A 21,312-nucleotide genomic window follows, 5' to 3' on the forward strand; every position below is an offset into this window, starting at 1 on the left:
ATTGAATGATTGATTTTTAGATTGAATGATTGATTTATTGATTGATCTGTAGATTGAATGATTTATTTATTTATTGATCTGTAGATTAAATGATTGATTTATCGATTGATTGAATGATTGATTTGCAGATTGAATAATCTATCTTTTGATTGAATGATCAATATTTGTTCATTGGATAATAATATAGATTGATTAATTAAACAATCCATATTAATATTACCTAGGAATTAAAATATATGTAATTATTGTTGTTATTTAAACTCTTCAACAGGAATATTTACGGAAATTTCTTGAAGCGTGCTTGAACATAGATCATTGCCCCATAGCACCAGGACCGGGTCGGACCATCTCCAAAGGAATCTTATGTGAGTTTGCGCCATTCTTTAAGAAAGGTGCTTTTGAAACAACAAAATATGGTACAACGTAGCATCGAGTACTGTAGAATGGAGAAATATGAACACTTACGTTTTATTGTTTTTACTTTCCTTTCACCCACTCTTGTGGTTTCTGTAGCGAATGAATGAGAGTTTATACTTTGCATTTCATTATGCAATTATTAAAAATTAACAATAAATAAAAATTAACTTTGTCAATAAAAATTTAAACATACAACAATTATTTGAATTTAAAATAATGTAAATATATTTATAATAAATTATTTTAAAATTTTGAACTGTTTATTGTTTATTACAAAAAATAACAATTTTTTTTAAAATCAAATTTTGTCAAATAGGTCATTTTATTTACACAGCTTATTTTTCTAACCAGGCCACTGTGTTGGTTAATAATTGACTAGTCCATTTTCTAGGCCAAATAACAAAGTTGTGATGCTTATAAACATACATCTCATATTTTGTGTTTTCATAAATTATCCTGGTGGTAGAAAATACTACTGATTTTAAATTTGTCCACAGGGCACAAAAATGTAGTACATTGTGCACTGAAGAATTTCAGCCCTATACATGTCAATGTCATACCAAAACATATATTGTGGTTTGTGTGACTGGCATTGCCTTATTGTTATGCTAATAAGCATATTTACCACAATAAGATAATTGTTATTATTAATATTGTGCTTCCATTTGTAATATACAAAATCCATACAGATAAATATATTTTTGTACATTAGTATATACTGTAGTAATAACAGCAGACACGGTCTGTAAATGAATTAGGAAAAAACTTGTTAGTTAAGAAGTTGCATCAATGCATTGCTAAATATTTATTTCTTTACGGTAGACTCAACATTGAAATAGAATACTGTACCTCCTGCCCAGTTTCTTAAGCTTGGTTCCCACTAGCAACACAACGCAACCGACGCAACGTAAGGAAATGCCCTTCTAATAATTGTGTTTGCCCCCGCCCACGTGAAATCAAACCTGCTTGTTGCGTGTCAACGTTAGTTGCCGTAGACTTAACTTTGATCTTGTTCACCCCGCATACTTTTGAGTATGTGCTGTACTATGTTTTCCAGTGTTCTTTTGAACTTTTCGAACTGATTTGATTTCCCGTAGCCATGTTTTGCAGCACTGTTGCGTCGTCTGTTCCCACTTGTGATTACGCAATACAACACTTTGCATCAATACATCGTTGTGTTGCGTTCTAATGGGAACCACGCTTTAAGGATACACTATATGCATAGGTTGGCCATACAGGCCATATGATTTAGCTTGCGTAACAATGTGTATTTTAGTCTAAATGCGAGTGCGTGAAATGACAATTGCGTGCCTGGAAATGACATGCATTGCCATGCATGACCAAAGTATGTTCAATTTGACAATGGGGCATTTATTTAGCCCTGTTACCTAATGTGGATGTGTTGTTATATGTACTTGTAGGGCTTAATGTCATTTGTCAATTGCTTGTTATATTGTGTGGCGTGACCTTCTTGCACTTCTTGCATAAATGATTGAAATTTTTGAATTCTTTCCATTTGAAAGGATTCAAAAAGTTGCATGGGATTTGAAATAAGTTAATACACCATTTGTCAAGGTTGTATCCAAGTTGCCTACATCTTTATATAGATTATAATGCAACAATTTATAATAGATAGGTTTTAATGGTAGCTACACATCGCTGAATCTTCTGTCTTCTCTCACTTTGCTATCTATCTATCTTACATAATACATACAATAATACATACAATAGATTTATTTCAAATGGGTAATTAAACTAGGAAAATATATTTTCAATTATTGAAATTTGTAGCAATAAACAATTTTATTTATTTATTTTATCAACATTTAGGTGGCTACAAAAGAAATTTTGTGAATAAGATTCTATAAATCTTAAATTGACAGATTTTTTTAATGGTTTTAAACATTTTGAATATGTAAATAATTTAATTTTAACAACTCATTTTGTGTATGATTCAACTCAATAGAGAATACTGCCAATGATAACATTATTTTAAATTATTATTTTTTATATTTTTGTATAATTTTTAAATTTTATATTGGTATCACCATCAACCAACATCAATGAAAATCATGTTTTTATGTTAATAACATAGATATCATGGCAAAATTATTCTACTAAACCAATACCAATCATGTGTGACTCCACTTTAGCTAGAGATATAATAATAATTGTCACTTTTGCCAGTTGACAAACTACAGAAAAAAAGTTTGCAGACGTTTTTTATTTCCGTTTTTGTTACAAATTATCATCATACTACTTTAACATGTTATTTTACTAAAACTAGCATGGATGGCTTGATCTATAGTAATCTTAGCATAAGCATAGTTAAATACCATCTTAGCATAAGCATAGTTAAATACCATTCCACGTTCTAATCTCTTTGTAGGATTACTGCTACCGTGATTTCTAATTGTCTACTCGTACAATAACTTTTGTTGCAGTCATTTTCATCCCTGAAGAAAGAGTTTAACTTCTCGACTTTCTTTTAATGCAGGAAGGTCATTTACACACACACAAAAAGCGAATTAGAAGAAGCTTTATTTTATAAAAACAGTTTTTACTGGCAGATAATTCACTATTTTGTGTGGGTTGTTTTTGCTTGCTTGATTTCTGACATATTTTTCACAAAAAGTAACTGTCACTTGAAAGTGCAACATTTACATATATAAAAAAAATTAAAACTTGTTTTGCAGATGTATTATTATTGAAAAGAATAAGATTTAGTGATAAAAATACTAATATTTTGGTTATTAACTTTGTGATTGGTTCTTCAAACTTAGCAATAGTACAGTAGGCCTATGTGAGTTAAAAGGTTTGTCCAAACTTACCTGAATTCGTAATATTAATTCGTATTTTAAGCCAAAATTATTCATATTTCTTGTTTTGAAACTTTTGTATCTTTGTCAATGCTTTGGTGATTCGGTATTTTTAATCGAACTTTTCATAAATAAATGCCATAAAATAATTGATATAGTGTATAAGTATATTTGTTTAGATAATGTTTATTTCTTCGTGCATGCGGTGGATCGTCGTCCATCATTGTTCAGACACGTAAGTATAACGATCTGTTACCGACACACGGAAGGTTTTTTCAGTTACAACGCCTCCTTTGAACCTTTGTATGTGTATAGATGTTTACTTTTATTGTAATACAAACTTTTTAGCTGTTTTCTATCGTGTTGTACTTTTTATATACCATATTAAAACAACTACTTCCCAAAGGTGTCCCCTTAATAGAGATTACAGTATCTGAAAACTTATGGTCGTAAGGCTTGCTAGTACGTGTTTACTTGAGCAATAATACATCTATTTCGAGTTTGTTAACTATTGTATTTTTGCCAAGTATCTCGCTACGTTGACGCCATTATAAGCTTGTGTCCTGAGTAGTTTTAACAGTTAGAAACTGTAAACTACACCGATGTAAGTACAGTTTTTTTGTTTTTATCTAGCGGACACAGACTTCGACATTTCCTACAGCTCTACAGTAATAAACCATTTAAGTCATGAAGCATGAATTAGTCTAATGATTCGTTGTTTCTAATTCTTATTTTATTTTGACGATTTCTGCATACAATTTGCGTTTTTATTTTATTTTTTTTTAAATATGCAGGCCTACTACTTATTTTTAACGTTCCACAACCAAGGAGCAAACTTTCCCACAACCCGGGCAAAAATGGGCCTATTAAGTGCTTTTGAAAAAGAAATGTATATGCATTTAATGTAGTATCGAAAACAATACATTCGGATGAGCCGATATCATCCACAGATAACCTATGAGGAAATAAGATCAGCAAATACCCCATGTTCGTTAGCTCAATATCCTGTTAAACCTTCCCGGGTTAGAAGAAGAACATACTTTAGCATTAGAAAGAAAATGTTAGGCCTACGAAGAACCACGGAGGACATTTATAGAAATGTAGTATGTCCCTACAGCACCTAAATGCCCACCGGCTCATTCTTAGCAGGGTAGCTTGTGACTATTAGGCCTCCTGCATTTATAAATATTGGTTTATTACAGTAATTGTATTGTTCGTGCCAATATAATTGTTATTATTGAATGGCATGTCCAGTAATCGAAATTAAATAATACAAGTGACCCTAACCCCCTGGCTATCTATTATTTTTATTCACAAGTGAAAAGACAATACAAATCGTAGTGGTTTCACGCATGCGCGAGCACTTTTGTACTTTCACTGATAATAACCGTGAACATCTGTACATACTATTCATTATAGGGTGTACTATTAAAGGTAGGCCTACGAACATGGATCAGACTGGAAAATACGCTCAAGTAAAGCGATCTGAATCAGAAAATGCAACCGAAGATACTGGTGGTGTTAAGTTAAATCCTCGTGGAAAGTGGATAGGAAGGCTTGACTTTTTGCTATCTTTGATTGGCTTTTCTGTTGGACTTGGTAACGTTTGGCGATTCCCATACCTCGCGTACAAGAACGGAGGCGGTAAGATTGTTTTATTTCGAAGGTTTTGTGCCATTTGTAGTTGCTGCAAAGTTCATGTCTGTGAAGTTGGTTACTAGTTCCTAGTTCCTAGTTCCTTATTCAAATTCAATTAAAGGGACAGTCACAAATATTTTTAAAAACAGATTTTAATACGTAATAACTGTCTAACTGATTTGTTATTGCATCAACATGTTAGCCTTAACCTCCTCTACTTCTTCCGGTCAAAGTTCAATAACATTTTATGCATTTACACCCTCTACGGCGAATAAGTAACTAGCTTTTACGAACGTTATAATACTTGACCTACTTCCTTTTTTCAAAATATTTTGGTATGGATCGATCACCCTTGACCTACTCTTCCATTTGCCACCCCAGTTCCGCGAACTTTTTTGCGTCTACGCCCTCTACGGCGAATAAGTAACTGGCTTTACGAACGTTATAACACTTGACCTACTTAATTTTTTCAAAATATTTTGGTATGGATCGATCACCCTTGACCTACTCTACCAATTGCTACCCCAGTTCCGCGAACTTTTTTGCGTCTACGCCCTCTACGGCGAATAAGTAACTGGCTTTACAAACGTTATAACACCTGACCTACTTAATTTTTTCAAAATGTTTTGGTATGAATCGATCACCCTTGACCTACTTTACCATTTGCCACCCCAGTTCCGCGAACTTTTTGGCATCTACGCCCTCTACGACGAATAAGTAACTGGCTTTACGAACGTTATAACACTTGACCTACTTAATTTTTTCAAAATATTTTGGTATAGATCGATCACCCTTGACCTTTTCTATCATTTTCCACCCCAGTTCCGCGAACTTTTTTGCGTCTACGCCCTCAACGGCGAATAAGTAACTGGCTTTTACGAACGTTATAACACTTGACCTATATATTTTTAAAAAAATATTTTGGTATTAATCGATCACCCTTGACCTACTTTACCATTTGCCACCCCAGTTCCGCGAACTTTTTTGCATCTACGCCCTCTACGGCGAATCAGTAACTGGCTTTACGAACGTTATAACACTTGACCTACTTAATTTTTTCAAAATATTTTGGTATGAATCGATCACCCTTGACCTACTCTACCATTTGCCACCCCAGTTCCGCGAACTTTTTTGCGTCTACGCCTTCTACGGCGAATAAGTAACTGGCTTTTACGAACGTTATAACACTTGACCTACTTAATGTTTTCAAATTAATTTGGTATGAATAACATTATTTCACATAATTGTTTTCTTTGTACACTATAATGGGTAATGTATTAGGTAAAACAACTTAGTTAAAAAAATTACTTTCGATCAAAATTGTTGTATTCTCTTTACAACTTTTATACCTCATGGAAGAATATGTGCTTTTTAATTGGCAATATTAATGGTTAAAGGATTATTAATGAATATCTTAATTTTGATATTATAAAGTCTATTAGCCTAAACCGTTTTCAGGTATTTTTTAAAAACATTATTTCAACATTTATTTTTGTGCGCTATAGACGGGTACTGTAGAAAATATAGTTAAAAAAATATTGTTTGTATTGTGTTTAAAACGACTATTATCACTCAAGGACTAATGTGCGCTTGAATTGTTAATTAATAAAGGATTATTAATGAATATGTTTCAGGTAACAGTTGATATCATGAAATTTAAAAAATCCACATTAGTGCCTATTTCACCCAATTGTTTAGTTTGTGAGATATAGACGGGTACTACAAATATAGTTTTAAAAATATTACTGTATATTGTGTTTAAACGACTATTATCACTCAATGAATATTGTGCGCTTTTAAATATTAACAGTAACAGTATTAATGAATATGTTAATTTTGCTGTTATAAGGTAGTGTAAACTGTTTTTAAGTAACAGTTGCTGTAATGACATTTGAAAAAAAAAACATTAGTTCAGCTTTGTTTTTTTTTGTGCGCTTATAGATGGGTACTGTAAGATGATGTCATTGTAGGCCTATGTGGGTGATTTTTAATTCAGAGATTTGTTCAAACATTCTAGGTCTACAGTGGTAAAACATTTAGTAATTTATAGATTTTATAATAAAAGACATTTATGCCATAAACGATATGCGTAAGAACACCATTTAAACAACTTAATGTGATGCTTAACATTTAGATACAATTATCTTCCTACATCATATTACCTAGGAAACAAAATGCAATGGGAAAAAAAATTGCTTTTGACAGTTTTGAAAGAAATTATTGTATAATGTTATATAAGTTATGAAAGAGTAGTAATAGGCATATTTAAATTGTTAAATAAAAAATTATTTCAGCTACTTACAGTTCAACATTACATTCGTTACATTACAATTATTGTATTGTTTTTAAAACAGCTTTCATCACCCAGGGAATGTGCGCTTTTTAATTGTTAATTAATAAAGGATTATTAATGAATATGTTTCACATTAAAGGTTAAGGCATATTTCACAATATGTTAATTTTGTTGTTATAAAGTCTATAAGCCTAAACCGTTTTTCAAACACTATTTCACCCAATTGTTTAGTTTGTGAGGTATAGACGGGTACTACAAATATAGTTTTAAAAATATTACTGTATATTGTGTTTAAACGACTATTATCACTCAATGAATATTGTGCGCTTTTTAATATTAACGGTAACAGTATTAATGAATAATATGTTAATTTTGCTGTTATAAGGTAGTGTAAACTGTTTTTAAGTAACAGTTGCTGTAATGACATTTAACAAAACCGTCAGTTCAGATTTGGTTTGTGCGCTTTTATAAAATGGGTACTGTAAGCAAGTTTAAAAAGATATTACATTGGGATCGATTGCAACTGTTTATTGAAGTGGGGTGGTATTGAATGACTATGCAGTGTGTCGTCACATGTTGACGTAAGAAGTTATTTATTAGTTCTTAGTTTATATACTACGATAGAGCCTACTTTAAATGCTGTTTTAATTTCAGGTAGTCATGTTCTACTTGTGTTGAAAAGTGTTAATGAATAAAACGGAATAAATAACTTGTGGTTATCGTTTTTAACCAAACTGTTGTATTTGTGTTTGCTTCAGAAATTATCTTCTAGAATCGTAACAAGTCAAAACAAAACTAAAATGAATTCGCCGTAAAAGGACATAGGTAAAAGTTCGCGGAACTAGTTTGGCAAATGGTAAAGTAGTCAAGGGTCATCTACCCATAACAAATTAATTATTCGCCGTAGAGGGCGTCGATGCAAAAACTATTTGGAAAAAATTAAGTAGGTCAAGTGTTATAACGTTCGTAAAAGCCAGTTACTTATTCGCCGTAGAGGGCGTAGACGCAAAAAAAGTTCGCGGAACTGGGTGGCAAATGGTAGAGTAGGTCAAGGGTGATCGATTCATACCAAACTATTTAAAAAAAATTAAGTAAGTCAAGTGTTATAACGTTCGTAAAGCCAGTTACTTATTCGCCGTAGAGGGCGAAGATGCAAAAAAGTTCGCGGAACTGGGGTGGCAAATGGTAAAGTAGGTCAAGGTTGATCGATCCATACCAAAACATTTTGAAAAAATTAAGTAGGTCAAGTGTTATAACGTTCGTAAAGCCAGTTACTTATTCGCCGTAGAGGGCGAAGATGCAAAAAAGTTCGCGGAACTGGGGTGGCAAATGGTAAAGTAGGTCAAGGTTGATCGATCCATACCAAAACATTTTGAAAAAATTAAGTAGGTCAAGTGTTATAACGTTCGTAAAGCCAGTTACTTATTCGCCGTAGAGGGCGTAGACGCAAAAAAGTTCGCGGAACTGGAGTGGCAAATGGTAGAGTAGGTCAAGGGTGATCGATTCATACCAAAATATTTTGAAAAAATTAAGCAGGTCAAGTGTTATAACGTTCGTAAAGCCAGTTACTTATTCGCCGTAGAGGGCGAAGATGCAAAAAAGTTCGCGGAACTGGGGTGGCAAATGGTAAAGTAGGTCAAGGTTGATCGATCCATACCAAAACATTTTGAAAAAATTAAGTAGGTCAAGTGTTATAACGTTCGTAAAGCCAGTTACTTATTCGCCGTAGAGGGCGTAGACGCAAAAAAGTTCGCGGAACTGGAGTGGCAAAAGGTAGAGTAGGTCAAGGGTGATCGATTCATACCAAAATATTTTGAAAAAATTAAGCAGGTCAAGTGTTATAACGTTCGTAAAGCCAGTTACTTATTCGCCGTAGAGGGCGTAAATGCATAAAATGTTATTAAACTTTGACCGGAAGAAGTAGAGGAGGTCAAGGCTAACATGTTGGTGCAATATCAACTCAATTAGACAGTTATTACGTATTAAAATCTGTTTTTTTTTAAATATTTGTGAATGTCCCTTTAATTGAATTTGAATAAGGAACTAGGAACTAGGAACTAGTAACCAACTTCACAGACATGCAAAGTTCAGCTGTCAGTAACTCTTGTTTTTTTTTATATACACAATTTGTTTGTTTTGTTTGTGAAATTAGTTCAGGTGTCTCGCATGTAAATTACTACAGCTTGTGGGGTTTTTTTTCAATTGTGTATAGCTGTAGTCTGTACAATTCTTACCATTCTGATTGGGTTTTGTTTGTTTGTTTTTTTTTCAATTACCATTTACGTAGGACTTGCGGAGATGGCAAGAGGATTTTTTTTTCGTATCTAAGTTGGGTAGACGAGATCACTTCCTAAATTTAACTTAACCTAACCTTCTAAATAATCTCTATCTTAATAAAGTAAAAAGAAGTTGCTCATGAGAATCGAACCCCTTACATAGACATAGGCTACACAGTTCATATTATTCTAAACCATTTGACTACACAGACGGCTCGAGGTAAATCGTTTTGTACCGAATTATATAGTCATGATAATTAGACTAATGAATTATTCATGTTTATTTTGTTAAAAAAGAGGAATTTATATTCAGAAAATAGTTTAATTCATAATTAGCGGTTTATGAGCTTAACGTATAATTGAAATAAAACCTACGCATCCTACGCACGTCGCTGGCCTATATTCTGATTTCAAATATATATAATTATATATAACTAATTATTAATATACTTAATTTAATTAATTATTCAGTGATATAATGAAATTTAATTAATTAATTTGAAACGATAAAGATGAGGGAAATCTGTGAGAATGAGAAAAAGTCGCCCCAACGGAGACTCGAACCCCTAATCATTAGACCACTGGGGCTTTCATGATATTGTTCAAACTCGATTGGATAGCGATTCTCGGCGTGGTACGGCATATATAATTATATACACACACAGTAGAAGCCCTATTAAAGGGTCATCTCTATGGAACGCCTCCACCTAACAATTAAATGTCTCTTTAACAGAGTTATATCCAGAGGTTGGTTGTAGTGTTAACATATTGCCACTTACAGTCGTTACAGAGGAAAGTGGCCTTTTAATAGGGTGTCCCATCCACAGGAGGGATTCTACAGAGTATTCCATGGATATATTTACCGTTGTTTTACCACCCTCCCTGGATCTTTACACTAAGGAGTAACCGTGGTAGAACATTACAATATAGTCGCTAATGTGCTCTCGATTAAATTATCAAAAGAACGGGGTTTAGAAAATCTGTCAGCAGCAGTCTCCGCCTTTGTAGTATTGTAGTTATACCGTATACTTTGCTACCCTACGGCATATATTTCAGCACATAGCCTATACCGGTATTTCGGTTACAATGGCAAACGACGCTTTTCCTCGCAATTCATAGAATTCGTTTTCATTCACAAAATACAAAATAGTTTTCCGCGATTCTGATTTAGCCTACGCTTTTTAATGTTATTCTTTATCTGTCTGGCTTTGCAAAATTCCGAGGGTTTGTAATCTGGCAAAATTAATGTTAGGCCTACTTTGGACTAATGAGCGAATTCTAGTTATGGTTGTCGTGGTAAACATGGTTGGCCTACAGTGCGAGATCATGCTGCGTGTTGCATGGTAATTACCCAGTTTATAATACACATACTACTTAAACTATTAATCCTTAATATCCGTTTACATAAATCAATGATTAATGATTCGTAAATAGCCACAGGCCCTACTTTTTGTCCAACGATATGTCCCCTATATAGACTTGGACGCGTACAAAAAGATGTTTTTGTTGATTGACTACGTATTCTTTTTTGGTCACCACCTATTCTTACTGTTGATTGGTTACCGTACCTGATGACGTAATCTATGCAACCTACTGCTTGACTTCCTGCCACTTGGTTGCCTGTTACATGTTGCTTGGTGGTCCGGATCTACTCGGTGTCTCTTATCTAGGCTCTGTTCACATAAGAAACCACCCTGTTTTGCACTATGACCCTGTGTATCCAGGCAATCAAAATAATGATGCTAAGCCCCGGAGATCAAGGGGTTTTTCCTCTGGCTGCGACACGATCATTCCACGGGTTTTACAGAAACTGCGCGCCTCGGAGATTAGTACATGGTACAGTACTGTTGGTATTTGTCGCAGCCAGGCATAAGATCAAAGGACAGTTACGAGTTCATATCTTGACAAGGCGTGCTCAGTGTCCCCTGTTAGATTCCCTTGGTGTATCCACCGGTCTCGATCTCTCCCCTTCTATTCAGTTAAACCTTGTATCCAGGGCAGTGTGATACACTGTGCACTGCCCTGGATATAACTTAATGGAAGGGTAAGCTTATGTAATCACAGTCTATGATCCATATTATATGCTTTCCTGATGCTATATACCCCGGTCAATATAGGCTAATCTGTTTAATTTAACCACGATCTTCAAATAGGACCATATACTCCACCACCTTACTGTAAACATTAGCTTCGTTTTAATAGTGAGTTTGCAAACAGTATAAACTTTTAAGACATGATGATTGCTCAATCATTCTGTTCGGTCGAGTTGTCGATTAACTAGGCCTACTTGATTGAAGCGCAATTGGTATTATGAAGACGGATAAAGAAATCATTGTAGATAATGAAAAGAAAACCACGTCGGATGATGGTTTAAATGAGAGGGGTACATGGTCTGGTAAACTTGACTTTATCTTATCTTTAATCGGATTCTCTGTCGGGTTAGGAAATGTATGGCGATTTCCATACCTGTGCTACAAAAATGGCGGAGGTAAGTTTTGCACAGAATATAATATTGTCGGAAATTACAAATTGTCTATAGGCCTAGTAATACTGCATTGTACTGATTATTATTGAAAAGAAATCGTGTATAATTATGTATAATTTATTTCTGCATCTCTTACCACAAAAGAAAGCTGCCGGTAAACTTGAGATCACACAGTTTAATTAGGGGGCATACGACGAAACAGGAAGTGGAAGTAAAACTTAGAACCTCTATTAGGGGGACACCCTTGGGACCCAATATCAAACTGATCCCATATAGGGGTGGTCCCTAAATAGGTTTGGCTCTGTCTACACTATCAAGCTTGATGTGACAAAAAATGTGATATGCCAAATATGTTAGTGATATGCTTAAATATGGTAGTGATATGACATCATCATGTCCACTTTTTTTGTCACATAAAGTTTGATAGTGTAGTGTCCCAAAGGAGAGTTCTATACTGTACTAAACTATGGGATACGCTGACAAAGTTTAGCAATTGGCAAGGACATTTAAAAAAGATTGACAAAGGGGCAAAAGTAAAAATTCTAAAACATATCCGCAATCATACGAGAAAAGAACCGAACAGAGAGACTACTGAAGATTAGTTTGGAGATATAATGGTAATCTGATACGAGTTAAATGATTCTTTTAAAATGAAACTAAACTAAAACTTAAACTAATGTGTTTTCTTTTTTCCTAATTAGGTGCTTTCCTAATTCCATATTTCATCTGTCTAATTGTTGGAGCTATTCCATTGGTTTTCTTGGAGATTGGTATTGGACAGTATACATCTCAAGCTGGAATTTCATGCTGGACAATATGTCCGATTTTCAAAGGTAAACAAAATAATAAGCAAATAGAAAGTTGTATTATCTGACGGTACCCTGTAAACATGATTACTGTACTTACTGCAGAAGTATGAGTTTTTTTATGAGCAATTCACACTGTCAGTAACTGCCTCATAAACTTCTACATTAATAGGTTATTGCAGTAAATTAATCATTAAGTTGTTTCAATTCTTTCACATCATAAATCAATTTTATATATAATCATTTATACTGTTATAACTTTATTAACTTGTGCTTATATAAATACAGGTACCAATATGGTTGTCGTGTAGTTGGTGAACTACTATCAGAACGTCATCATAGCACCATAAATCAATTTATATCTGAAAATCATGTAGGCCTTATAATGTTATAGATTTATTAAATTTTGCTTATATAAATACTAGGTATTGGTGTAGCCAATATGGTTGTTGTGCAGTTAGTGAACTACTATCAGAACGTCATCATAGCATCATAAATCAATTTATATCTGAAAATCATGTATAATGTTATAAATTTATTAATTTTGCTTATATAAATACTAGGTATTGGTGTAGCCAATATGGTTGTAGTGCAGTTCGTGAACTACTATTACAACGTCATCATAGCATGGGCTCTGTTCTACATGTTCAACTCGTTTTCCAGTGTTCTACCTTGGTCGAACTGTAATAATGAATGGAACACCAAGTACTGCACTACCGTCGATGATTTCGTCGACGCCGGCGCACGTAACTACACCAACCGATACATCGGCGGCGAATGGTACAACGGTACAGTTTACGATGGGAAGATCAATGGAACTAAACTGGTCCCCGCTGCTATTGAATTTTGGGAGTATGTATTAATATTACATAATTATGTCTACATTTCAAGCCTTGTTTACACTGCCAAACTATGTGGAAACTCAAACTTTGTCAAGGAATGTTTTCCAAAATTTGCCACTTCAGTCTACACTAGCAAACTTTGTATTGTTTATATTGCTTAAAGGTAACCTTCAACAAATCGTGTACTTTTATTCAACACCATCTTTATTCAACCCGCATCATGACGTATTATCAAATCACGTGACTAACAAAACTTTGGCAGTAAAGTTGTGTTAGTGTAGACTATTACTTTATAATGTTTATGATAAACCTTTGTAACATTATTGATAATAATAATAATAGCCCCACTTATTTTTAGGCACTTTAAACGTGTGCGTAGTGTTATAGAATAAGAATTTTACTGATTTTCAATGACTTACAGTCGTAAACGTGTTTTCCCAAATAAAATTTTGTTTTTCTTTATTTTTATACTTTTGCATTGGGAACAATGCCTAATGAATTTCCTGTATTTTATATTTTTTTAGACGGAAGACAATATGTACTAAAAATGACCAATAGCAAAAGCCGTATATTACAAAAACGCACTCGCCAATCAATAATGTATACATTTCTAATTGAAAATAACACTATTTTACTATCAGACCAATATCCTACACCAATTGCAACTTATAAATAGTATGTACATAATTAGTGTAAAACCCGATATTCAACTTGATGTGCTGTCTGTTGCCTGCAGACGTCTATTTCCTATTTTTACTTCTTTAGTCAAGCTTAACAGTACAGTAATTAGATTTAACTTTGAGATCGCAAATCGTTCTTTTCCGGTACCCTGGATTGTACAAAATGACACATTTTCTGAATTTCAAGCAAAAAAAATTACATAACTGTACACTGTCTCCCGAACACGCAATGAACCCCGAGTACAAATCTTTCTCAGTATTTATGCCGTCTATGCATTACGTCATTATATTAATCAATCACGCATGACGGATTGTAACTAACGCCATCACATGAGTGTGAACGTTCGTTTCAATCCATCACCTGGTTTGAAATCTTCTTATTTATGCCGTGTATGCATTACGTCATTATATTAATCAATCACGCATAACGGAGTGTAACTAACTCCATCACAATGAGTGTGAGCGTTCGTTTCAATCCATCACCTGGTTTGAAATCTTTCTCCGTATTTATGCCGTGTATGCATTACGTCATTATATTAATCAATCACGCATAACGGAGTGTAACTGGCGCCATCACAGTATAAGTGTGAACGGTCGTTTCAATCCAACACCTGGTTTGAAATCTTTCTCCGTATTTATGCCGTGTATGCATTACGTCATTATATTAATAAATCACGCATAACGGAGTGTAACTGGCGCCATCACAGTATAAGTGTGAACGGTCGTTTCAATCCAACACCTGGTTTGAAATCTTTCTGCGTATTTATGACGTTTATGCATTACGTCATTATATTAATCAATCACGCATAACGGAGTGTAACTAGCGCCATCACAGTATGAACGTTCGTTTCAATCCATCACCTGGTTTTAAATCTTTCTCCGTATTTATGTCGTGTATGCATTAAGTCATTATATTAATCAATCACGCATAACGGAATGTAACTAGCGCCATCACATTAGTGTGAACGTTCTTTTCAATCTATCACCAGGTTTTTTAAATCCTTTTTCAATTGCATTTTTTAAAGCCATGATCTCTCGATTGTTATTTCGACACTACCATTTTCTTGCGCGACGCCCATGCACGTATTCATTATTTCATGAATGAATATTTCTTATAGGCGCAATGTACTCAAGATTCACCTCTCCGAAGGCTTCGATGATCCTGCTGGTATGAATTGGCAAATGGTTGGCTGCCTTGCACTAGCCTGGGTCATTATTTATTTCTGTATTTGGAAAGGAGTCAAAAGTACCGGAAAGGTAACTTTATGCTAAAATTAGCTTGTTTTTATTTTTACCAAACATTAATTAATGCGACTGCCGAACAACCGATTCTAATTATCAAATTATTCTATGGAAATTAATCTAGCCGACACCAACACGATATAGGAGAATCTCAATCTACACTAAGCCTGGTTTCACAACACAAGGTGTACACGCAATGGAAGTTAGTTGACCAATCACGACGACTAACAATTCGGTGGATGGTCGTGATTTGTCAAATTACTTGCGTTGCTTCATAGATTGAACTACGTTCTACTTGCGTTGCGCTTGTGCTTCATAGTTTGGGAACCAAGAGTTAGAATGACCCAGGGCCGTTATTGTTCAGATGTATGTGATCATTCTACTCACAGAATCGATATTATTGCTCTTGCGTTATTTGATTGGACGTATAAAAATATAATTTTCATCAATTGCAATATAGATGGAATATTGTTATGGTGGTTACCTTTTAGATTTCTTTCTAGTGTAAATTGGCCTTACTATGAATTGACGTCACGTGTTTTTTAGTATCATTAGTCTGTTTTTATTTTCGCAGGTTGTTTATTTCACTGCAACGTTCCCGTACATTTTCCTGACAATCCTGTTGATCCGATCTGTCACACTGGAAGGTGCTTCTGTGGGACTTGAATTTTATCTCAAACCAAATACGACTTTATTATTAGAATCACAGGTATGTAGTCACCTAACAGTGTGTATATCAAGCAGTGTTTGTAAATACTGTTTTCGGAACAGTAACTAAACTTTTACTTTTGTTCCTTTTTCTTTAAAAATTATCATGATTATCACATTTTTAAAGGTCTGGATGGACGCGGCCACTCAGACATTTTACTCTTATTCCATCGGAGTTGGTACGTGGTGCGCCCTCAGCAGTTTTAACAAGTTCAACCATAACTTTTGGAGGTATTATTATTACACAGAAAGTAAAATTACTAGTTTAAAAACTAGTGAAATTGCATTTTTTTTTCAATTCAATATAGGTTTACATTCTTACGGTGTATTACGTAACATGGTAACTATTAACTAGCACTTCAATAATAACATATAATATAACAGATATCGCCTTTTATATCGGTAAATAAGATTTTACATCCCCTCGGCAATGATATTTTGCTCTCGGGAATATATATTTCCCTCAGCTGGCGCTTCAAGAAAGATATATTCCCTCGAGCAAAATATCATTACCTCGCGGCAATATCTGTATATTATTATTATAAAAAAATAATTAAACGTCGATCGATTTTGTAAAGCGCACATACCAACAGATGCCTACAACCAGTGATGCCCTTTAGATTTAAATAAACTAATACCAATGTAAATATGAACAAACTCGAAAATCTGAAGAAAAAAAATCGACTAACTACACAGTGTTAGTGTATATATTTTCATTGTTTTACTTTTTAGCGTTGAACTTATAGGCTAACCATGTTTGTACAATTTTTTTTTTTTTTAAATAAATGTAGTGTCAATTTTTGTATTGAGTATTTGGTCGTGCGTTACGCACGTTCCTTATAATGTGGGAAAATACGATTAACTGTATATGGTGGTACTAATAATAAATATGTGTGTTTGGTTTTTTAATATTTACCATGGATGCGTTTTTCGATTGAACGTGTGTGACAATATAAAAGGTTGAAATCTTAATCTTTAATGACGTAACAAGTGTATTTTAGTGAAAATATAAGTCGTTGTTAATGGGTATTTTCTCTTTATATCTCTTTAGAGATTGCGTGGTTTTTGCGTTCGTCAATTCAGGCACTAGTATTTATGCTGGAATTGTCATCTTCTCAGTTATCGGGTTTATGTCGGTAAAACAGGGTATTCCTGTGGACGAAGTTGCAAGATCTGGTAAGTAGGCCCACATGGAACCAGTGGTGTAACAGCTATGGGCGCTCACTACTGGCTAAACCCAGGGGCCTCAGAGCTTACAGGGCCCAACAAGGAAACAACATGCAGGCAGTAAAATATCTTAAAAAGGCTAAAAACGCCAGCGTCGGAGGGTCACTATGGTTCCTAAACCAAGGGCCACTGCATGGAACATCACTCAATATATTCGCTTTTATGACTATTAAGCCGCCGTCTTTTCTTTCAGCTTCACACATACCGGCTACCCCCTGAACCTAAACCCGTGTAGGCTTATATAAATACTCACATATTACACTTTTGAATCTTCAGGACCAGGGTTAGCTTTTGTAGCGTACCCAGAAGGGATTGCACAGATGCCCGTAGCACCGCTCTGGTCGTTTATGTTTTTCTTTATGATACTTCTACTTGGTATTGACAGTGAGGTAAGTTCTTGTTCCTTGACACACAATTCATTCATAAAGGCTTTGAAATTGTTGGATAAACTGACTGCCATATACAACCCAGAGACCGCTGTCAAATAAAATGATACGTCTAAAGATTGCCTCCCTTTAGGACGCAAGGCAAGGACGTATAGACGCAAAGCAAGTGAATTGACCAATGACAAGCAATAGTTTGAATAATCCATCGATTGTGATTGGTGAAATCACTTACGTTGTTGCGCTTACTTCCTTCCGTTGAGTCCTAGTGATCACTTTTAACGAATGGGAGAAGTTACTGTTTATCAATTCCTTTACCCGTATCTGTCTCTAGTTTGTCCAAGTGGAAGGTTTCGTCACAGCAATGGTTGACTTGTTCCCAACCTATCTTCGAAGAGGATATCGAAAAGAGATATTTATAGCAATCGTCTGCTTCTGGTCATTCCTCGTTGGTTTATCAATGGTCACATACGTAAGTATTGTTTTAATTCAAATAATATTCAAAATGTATACAGTAAAACCCTGCATTGGGACACCCTTTTTATGAAAATCCCTATCCTAGCTTTGGAAATTCATCACTACAGTCAACCTCTATATTCTATGAACATCCCTGGATGTAAGGGCGTACTCTGTGGCGCAGTGTGTTGGACGTTCGACTACTGATCGTAGAGGTTCGAATCCAAATCTCGGCGCATTGCTTGTATACAAGATGCTTTATTTACGTTTGCATCTCTCCACTAAGTTGTAAAAATGGGAACACGGTTAGATCAAGAGACACCTTTGCGCTGATTACTAGCTGCATTATATGAGTATGTTTCCATACGTGTTTGATCCCAAAAAAATGACTGGGGTATAATGTTCAGCGCTTAGAGGTTTTACAACATTAGGCGCTATATAAATATGGATATACAGTATTGGGTCCCTTGAATAGGTTCCGACGAGTTATGAATCATAAATAAACTACTAATTGTATGTATTTTGATTTGATGTATTACAAACTTTATTTCTTCCCAGGGTGGAATGTATGTATTCCAACTGTTTGATTCGTACTGTGCAAGCGGGGCGACGTTGTTATGGCTGGCGTTCTTTGAAGCGATTGCTATAGGCTGGGTTTACGGTAAGATAATGGTAACAGGCATAACTCCTTTGTCTGTCGATAAAGGTAGCTCTCATCGCGAAGATGTCTCTCTTAAAGTATCCATCTATGTTTTCTCTGTACAGGTGCAAGGCGGTTCTTAAATCATTTTGAAGAAATGCTAGGAAGAAAAGTCCATGGTTACTGGCTTACAGCTTGTTGGGTAGTTTGTACGCCATGTTTTACTTTTGTAAGTCGATTTAGCTAATCGTTGTCATTATAATCTAAATTTAAAGAAAGGAGAATAGACAAAACTGATGAATTAGAATTTGATTATTTTTAATAATATATATATTAACGCCTGCTATATGAGCGCATCTATAATGTCCTAATTTCTGCCATAACCCGATGGGGTTTATTATGCATCATAATGCATGATGCTAAGTGGTGCATGCCACAAAAAGAAAAAAAAATATTAAAGAAAAAACGGATAAAATAATAAAATGGATATCGCATTTTTGTCATATTGCTTTTAAGTAGACCTAAAAAAAAATAACCTGATGGGGACAAATGCGGCCGGCTCGCGAGTGACTTACATGTGAACGCGCGATGAGAAGCCTGACACTATATATTTTTCTATTGCAGGGAATATTCATTTTTAGCCTGGTTAAATACACCAAGCTGGAGTATTCGTCGTTTGATGAGACGTACACGTACCCGACGGGTGGTTACATATTCGGCTGGTTTTTATCGGTCTCTTCAATGGTCATGGTACCAACAGTAGCTGCAATTCAATTCTTGAGAACGGAAGGTACCTTTATTGAGGTTAGTAGGCCTACACTCTTTTTTGTGATCTGATTTTATGAACTGATATGATCATTATAAATATTGATTGATGAATATGCCAAAGCCTGGTTTAGCTCAATTCTTACGTCACACCCTTATTGGATATGACTAATGAATTTTGGTCAATAAATGTTTCTTTCTTGAATGAATATTCATGTTTATTTTGTGACGTTTTATGAGGGGTCCCCAGCTTATGTATGAACAGAAATATCGCTTCCCGCTAGGGCGCAACGCAAGGATGTAAGCGCAACGCAAGTAATTTTGACCAATTTTTCGAGAAGTCTCGTACTAATGCTTTTTTTTTACTCTGTTTTTATTTCATTTCCACGGATGTGGGATGAGATTCCGGTATATATCACAGACATGTTTATTTATAATGATTGCAATTTTTATTCTGTTTATATATATTCTATGTTACCGGATTGTTAAATGTTTAACATTGTTTCTGTTATTTTGCCACCAGCACTATCAGGAGAGTCTTTTATAGCGATATTTTTGCTTTTTGACAATAGTGCTTCTTCGTTTTTCTATGCTTGTTTTTGTTTTTATGTAATTTATGCTTTTTGTATTATTGTTTTTTTTATTTTTCTGGATAATAAATGAATATGAATATAATCACATCGCACGGATCATCATTGTCCACTTGTGATTGGTAGACTCATTTGCTTTGCGTCTTCATCATTGCGTTTCATCCAATTGGAAACACCGATACTAGATATCAATATAAAATATAAAAAAATCTTGTTTTCACACAGAGGCTGAAATACCTAACAACAAGTCAGCTGAAGCAGACAGAGAAAGAAATGAGCCAATTCGAAAACCATGGAACAGAAGAAGAAAAGCTGTAACCAATTCAGCTGTTACGGTATCATGTCTAACGCCTATAAACTTTCTACAGTATCGTGTATGATGGCATCAGACCCATTCCACCTAACAACCTAACCTGATAAATAATCTCTAGGCCCCCTATATAACACAACCAGTAGGTCTTCGAATCAAGTAGGCGAGGCTGAAGCACTAACAGTCGAACAGCTGGCTGGCAGAGCGTTGACATAAAGAATAGAGGCAATGTGATGAGTCGGAGAGACTCGCCACTGCAGATATAGGCCTAGTATATCCACATATTAGAAGAGAGTTGGTGTTGGAAGGCATATTCATAATTATGATACCACTTGTCGTGTATCAGGTTCTGAAAGAGCCCTGAATATACAGTAAAGATTATCAACATTGTATCTTAATTAAATGAATAAATTAATTAGTTAAATATTATCAATAAAACTGTAATTCAGTTTTTTAATTTCAAAATAAAATTATTAAGAATCTAATTTGTTGACCATAAATGGCATCCGTATTCTTTATTTAAATAAATCATAGCTTCCGTCGTCGCCTGGAAGGAAAATCCGCCAAAACTGTCGATGAATTTACGCACATGACATCACAAATCGAAAGCTAGGCCTACAAAATATCATTCGATTGACGTTGAAGAACATTGACGTGGTTCATTTTTGCGATCACCAGCGCCCCAGACTTGCATGGGCCTTTAATGCTAATGATTTTCTGTATAGAACGTTCAGT

The 21,312-nt window shown here is 34.7% G+C and overlaps 2 protein-coding genes across 6 annotated transcripts in view; both read left to right on the forward strand.

The window, feature by feature from the left end:
- LOC144852820 (kinesin-like protein KIF16B) overlaps positions 1–3,422 on the forward strand; it is a 28,386-nt gene extending 24,964 nt beyond the window's left edge. For 3 of the 5 annotated variants that reach the window (XM_078710823.1, XM_078710822.1, XM_078710825.1), the window contains one exon: positions 272–3,422. In XM_078710823.1, the coding sequence (XP_078566949.1) occupies positions 272–427 (156 nt within the window). In that variant the 3' untranslated portion in view covers positions 428–3,422. The remainder of the gene's footprint in view (positions 1–271) is intronic. The other 2 variants (XM_078710821.1, XM_078710824.1) reach the window with 2 other exon arrangements.
- A 1,228-nt stretch (positions 3,423–4,650) lies between these two features.
- LOC144852743 (sodium- and chloride-dependent taurine transporter-like) lies at positions 4,651–21,063 on the forward strand. The gene is made up of 13 exons (XM_078710707.1): positions 4,651–4,880; positions 12,630–12,761; positions 13,298–13,586; positions 15,375–15,513; positions 16,073–16,207; positions 16,334–16,437; positions 17,258–17,382; positions 17,710–17,822; positions 18,151–18,288; positions 18,831–18,933; positions 19,038–19,141; positions 19,537–19,716; positions 20,493–21,063. The coding sequence occupies exons 1-13, from the start codon at positions 4,685–4,687 to the stop codon at positions 20,583–20,585; spliced, it is 1,851 nt and encodes a 616-aa protein (XP_078566833.1). The 5' UTR covers positions 4,651–4,684; the 3' UTR covers positions 20,586–21,063.
- The last annotated feature ends 249 nt before the right edge of the window (positions 21,064–21,312 follow it).

This window comes from Antedon bifida, chromosome 9, assembly GCF_963402885.1.
Source record: "Antedon bifida chromosome 9, ecAntBifi1.1, whole genome shotgun sequence".
NCBI classification, from domain to species: Eukaryota; Metazoa; Echinodermata; class Crinoidea; order Comatulida; family Antedonidae; genus Antedon; species Antedon bifida.

Excerpts from the sequence above, each read along its gene's own strand:
- LOC144852743 (XM_078710707.1), top strand. The coding sequence starts at position 4,685 with ATGGATCAGACTGGAAAATACGCTCAAGTAAAGCGATCTGAATCAGAA. Across the intron at positions 16,208-16,333 it reads CTTTATTATTAGAATCACAG|GTCTGGATGGACGCGGCCAC; the intron begins GTATGTAGTCAC and ends ACATTTTTAAAG. Across the intron at positions 19,142-19,536 it reads GTACGCCATGTTTTACTTTT|GGAATATTCATTTTTAGCCT; the intron begins GTAAGTCGATTT and ends TTTCTATTGCAG.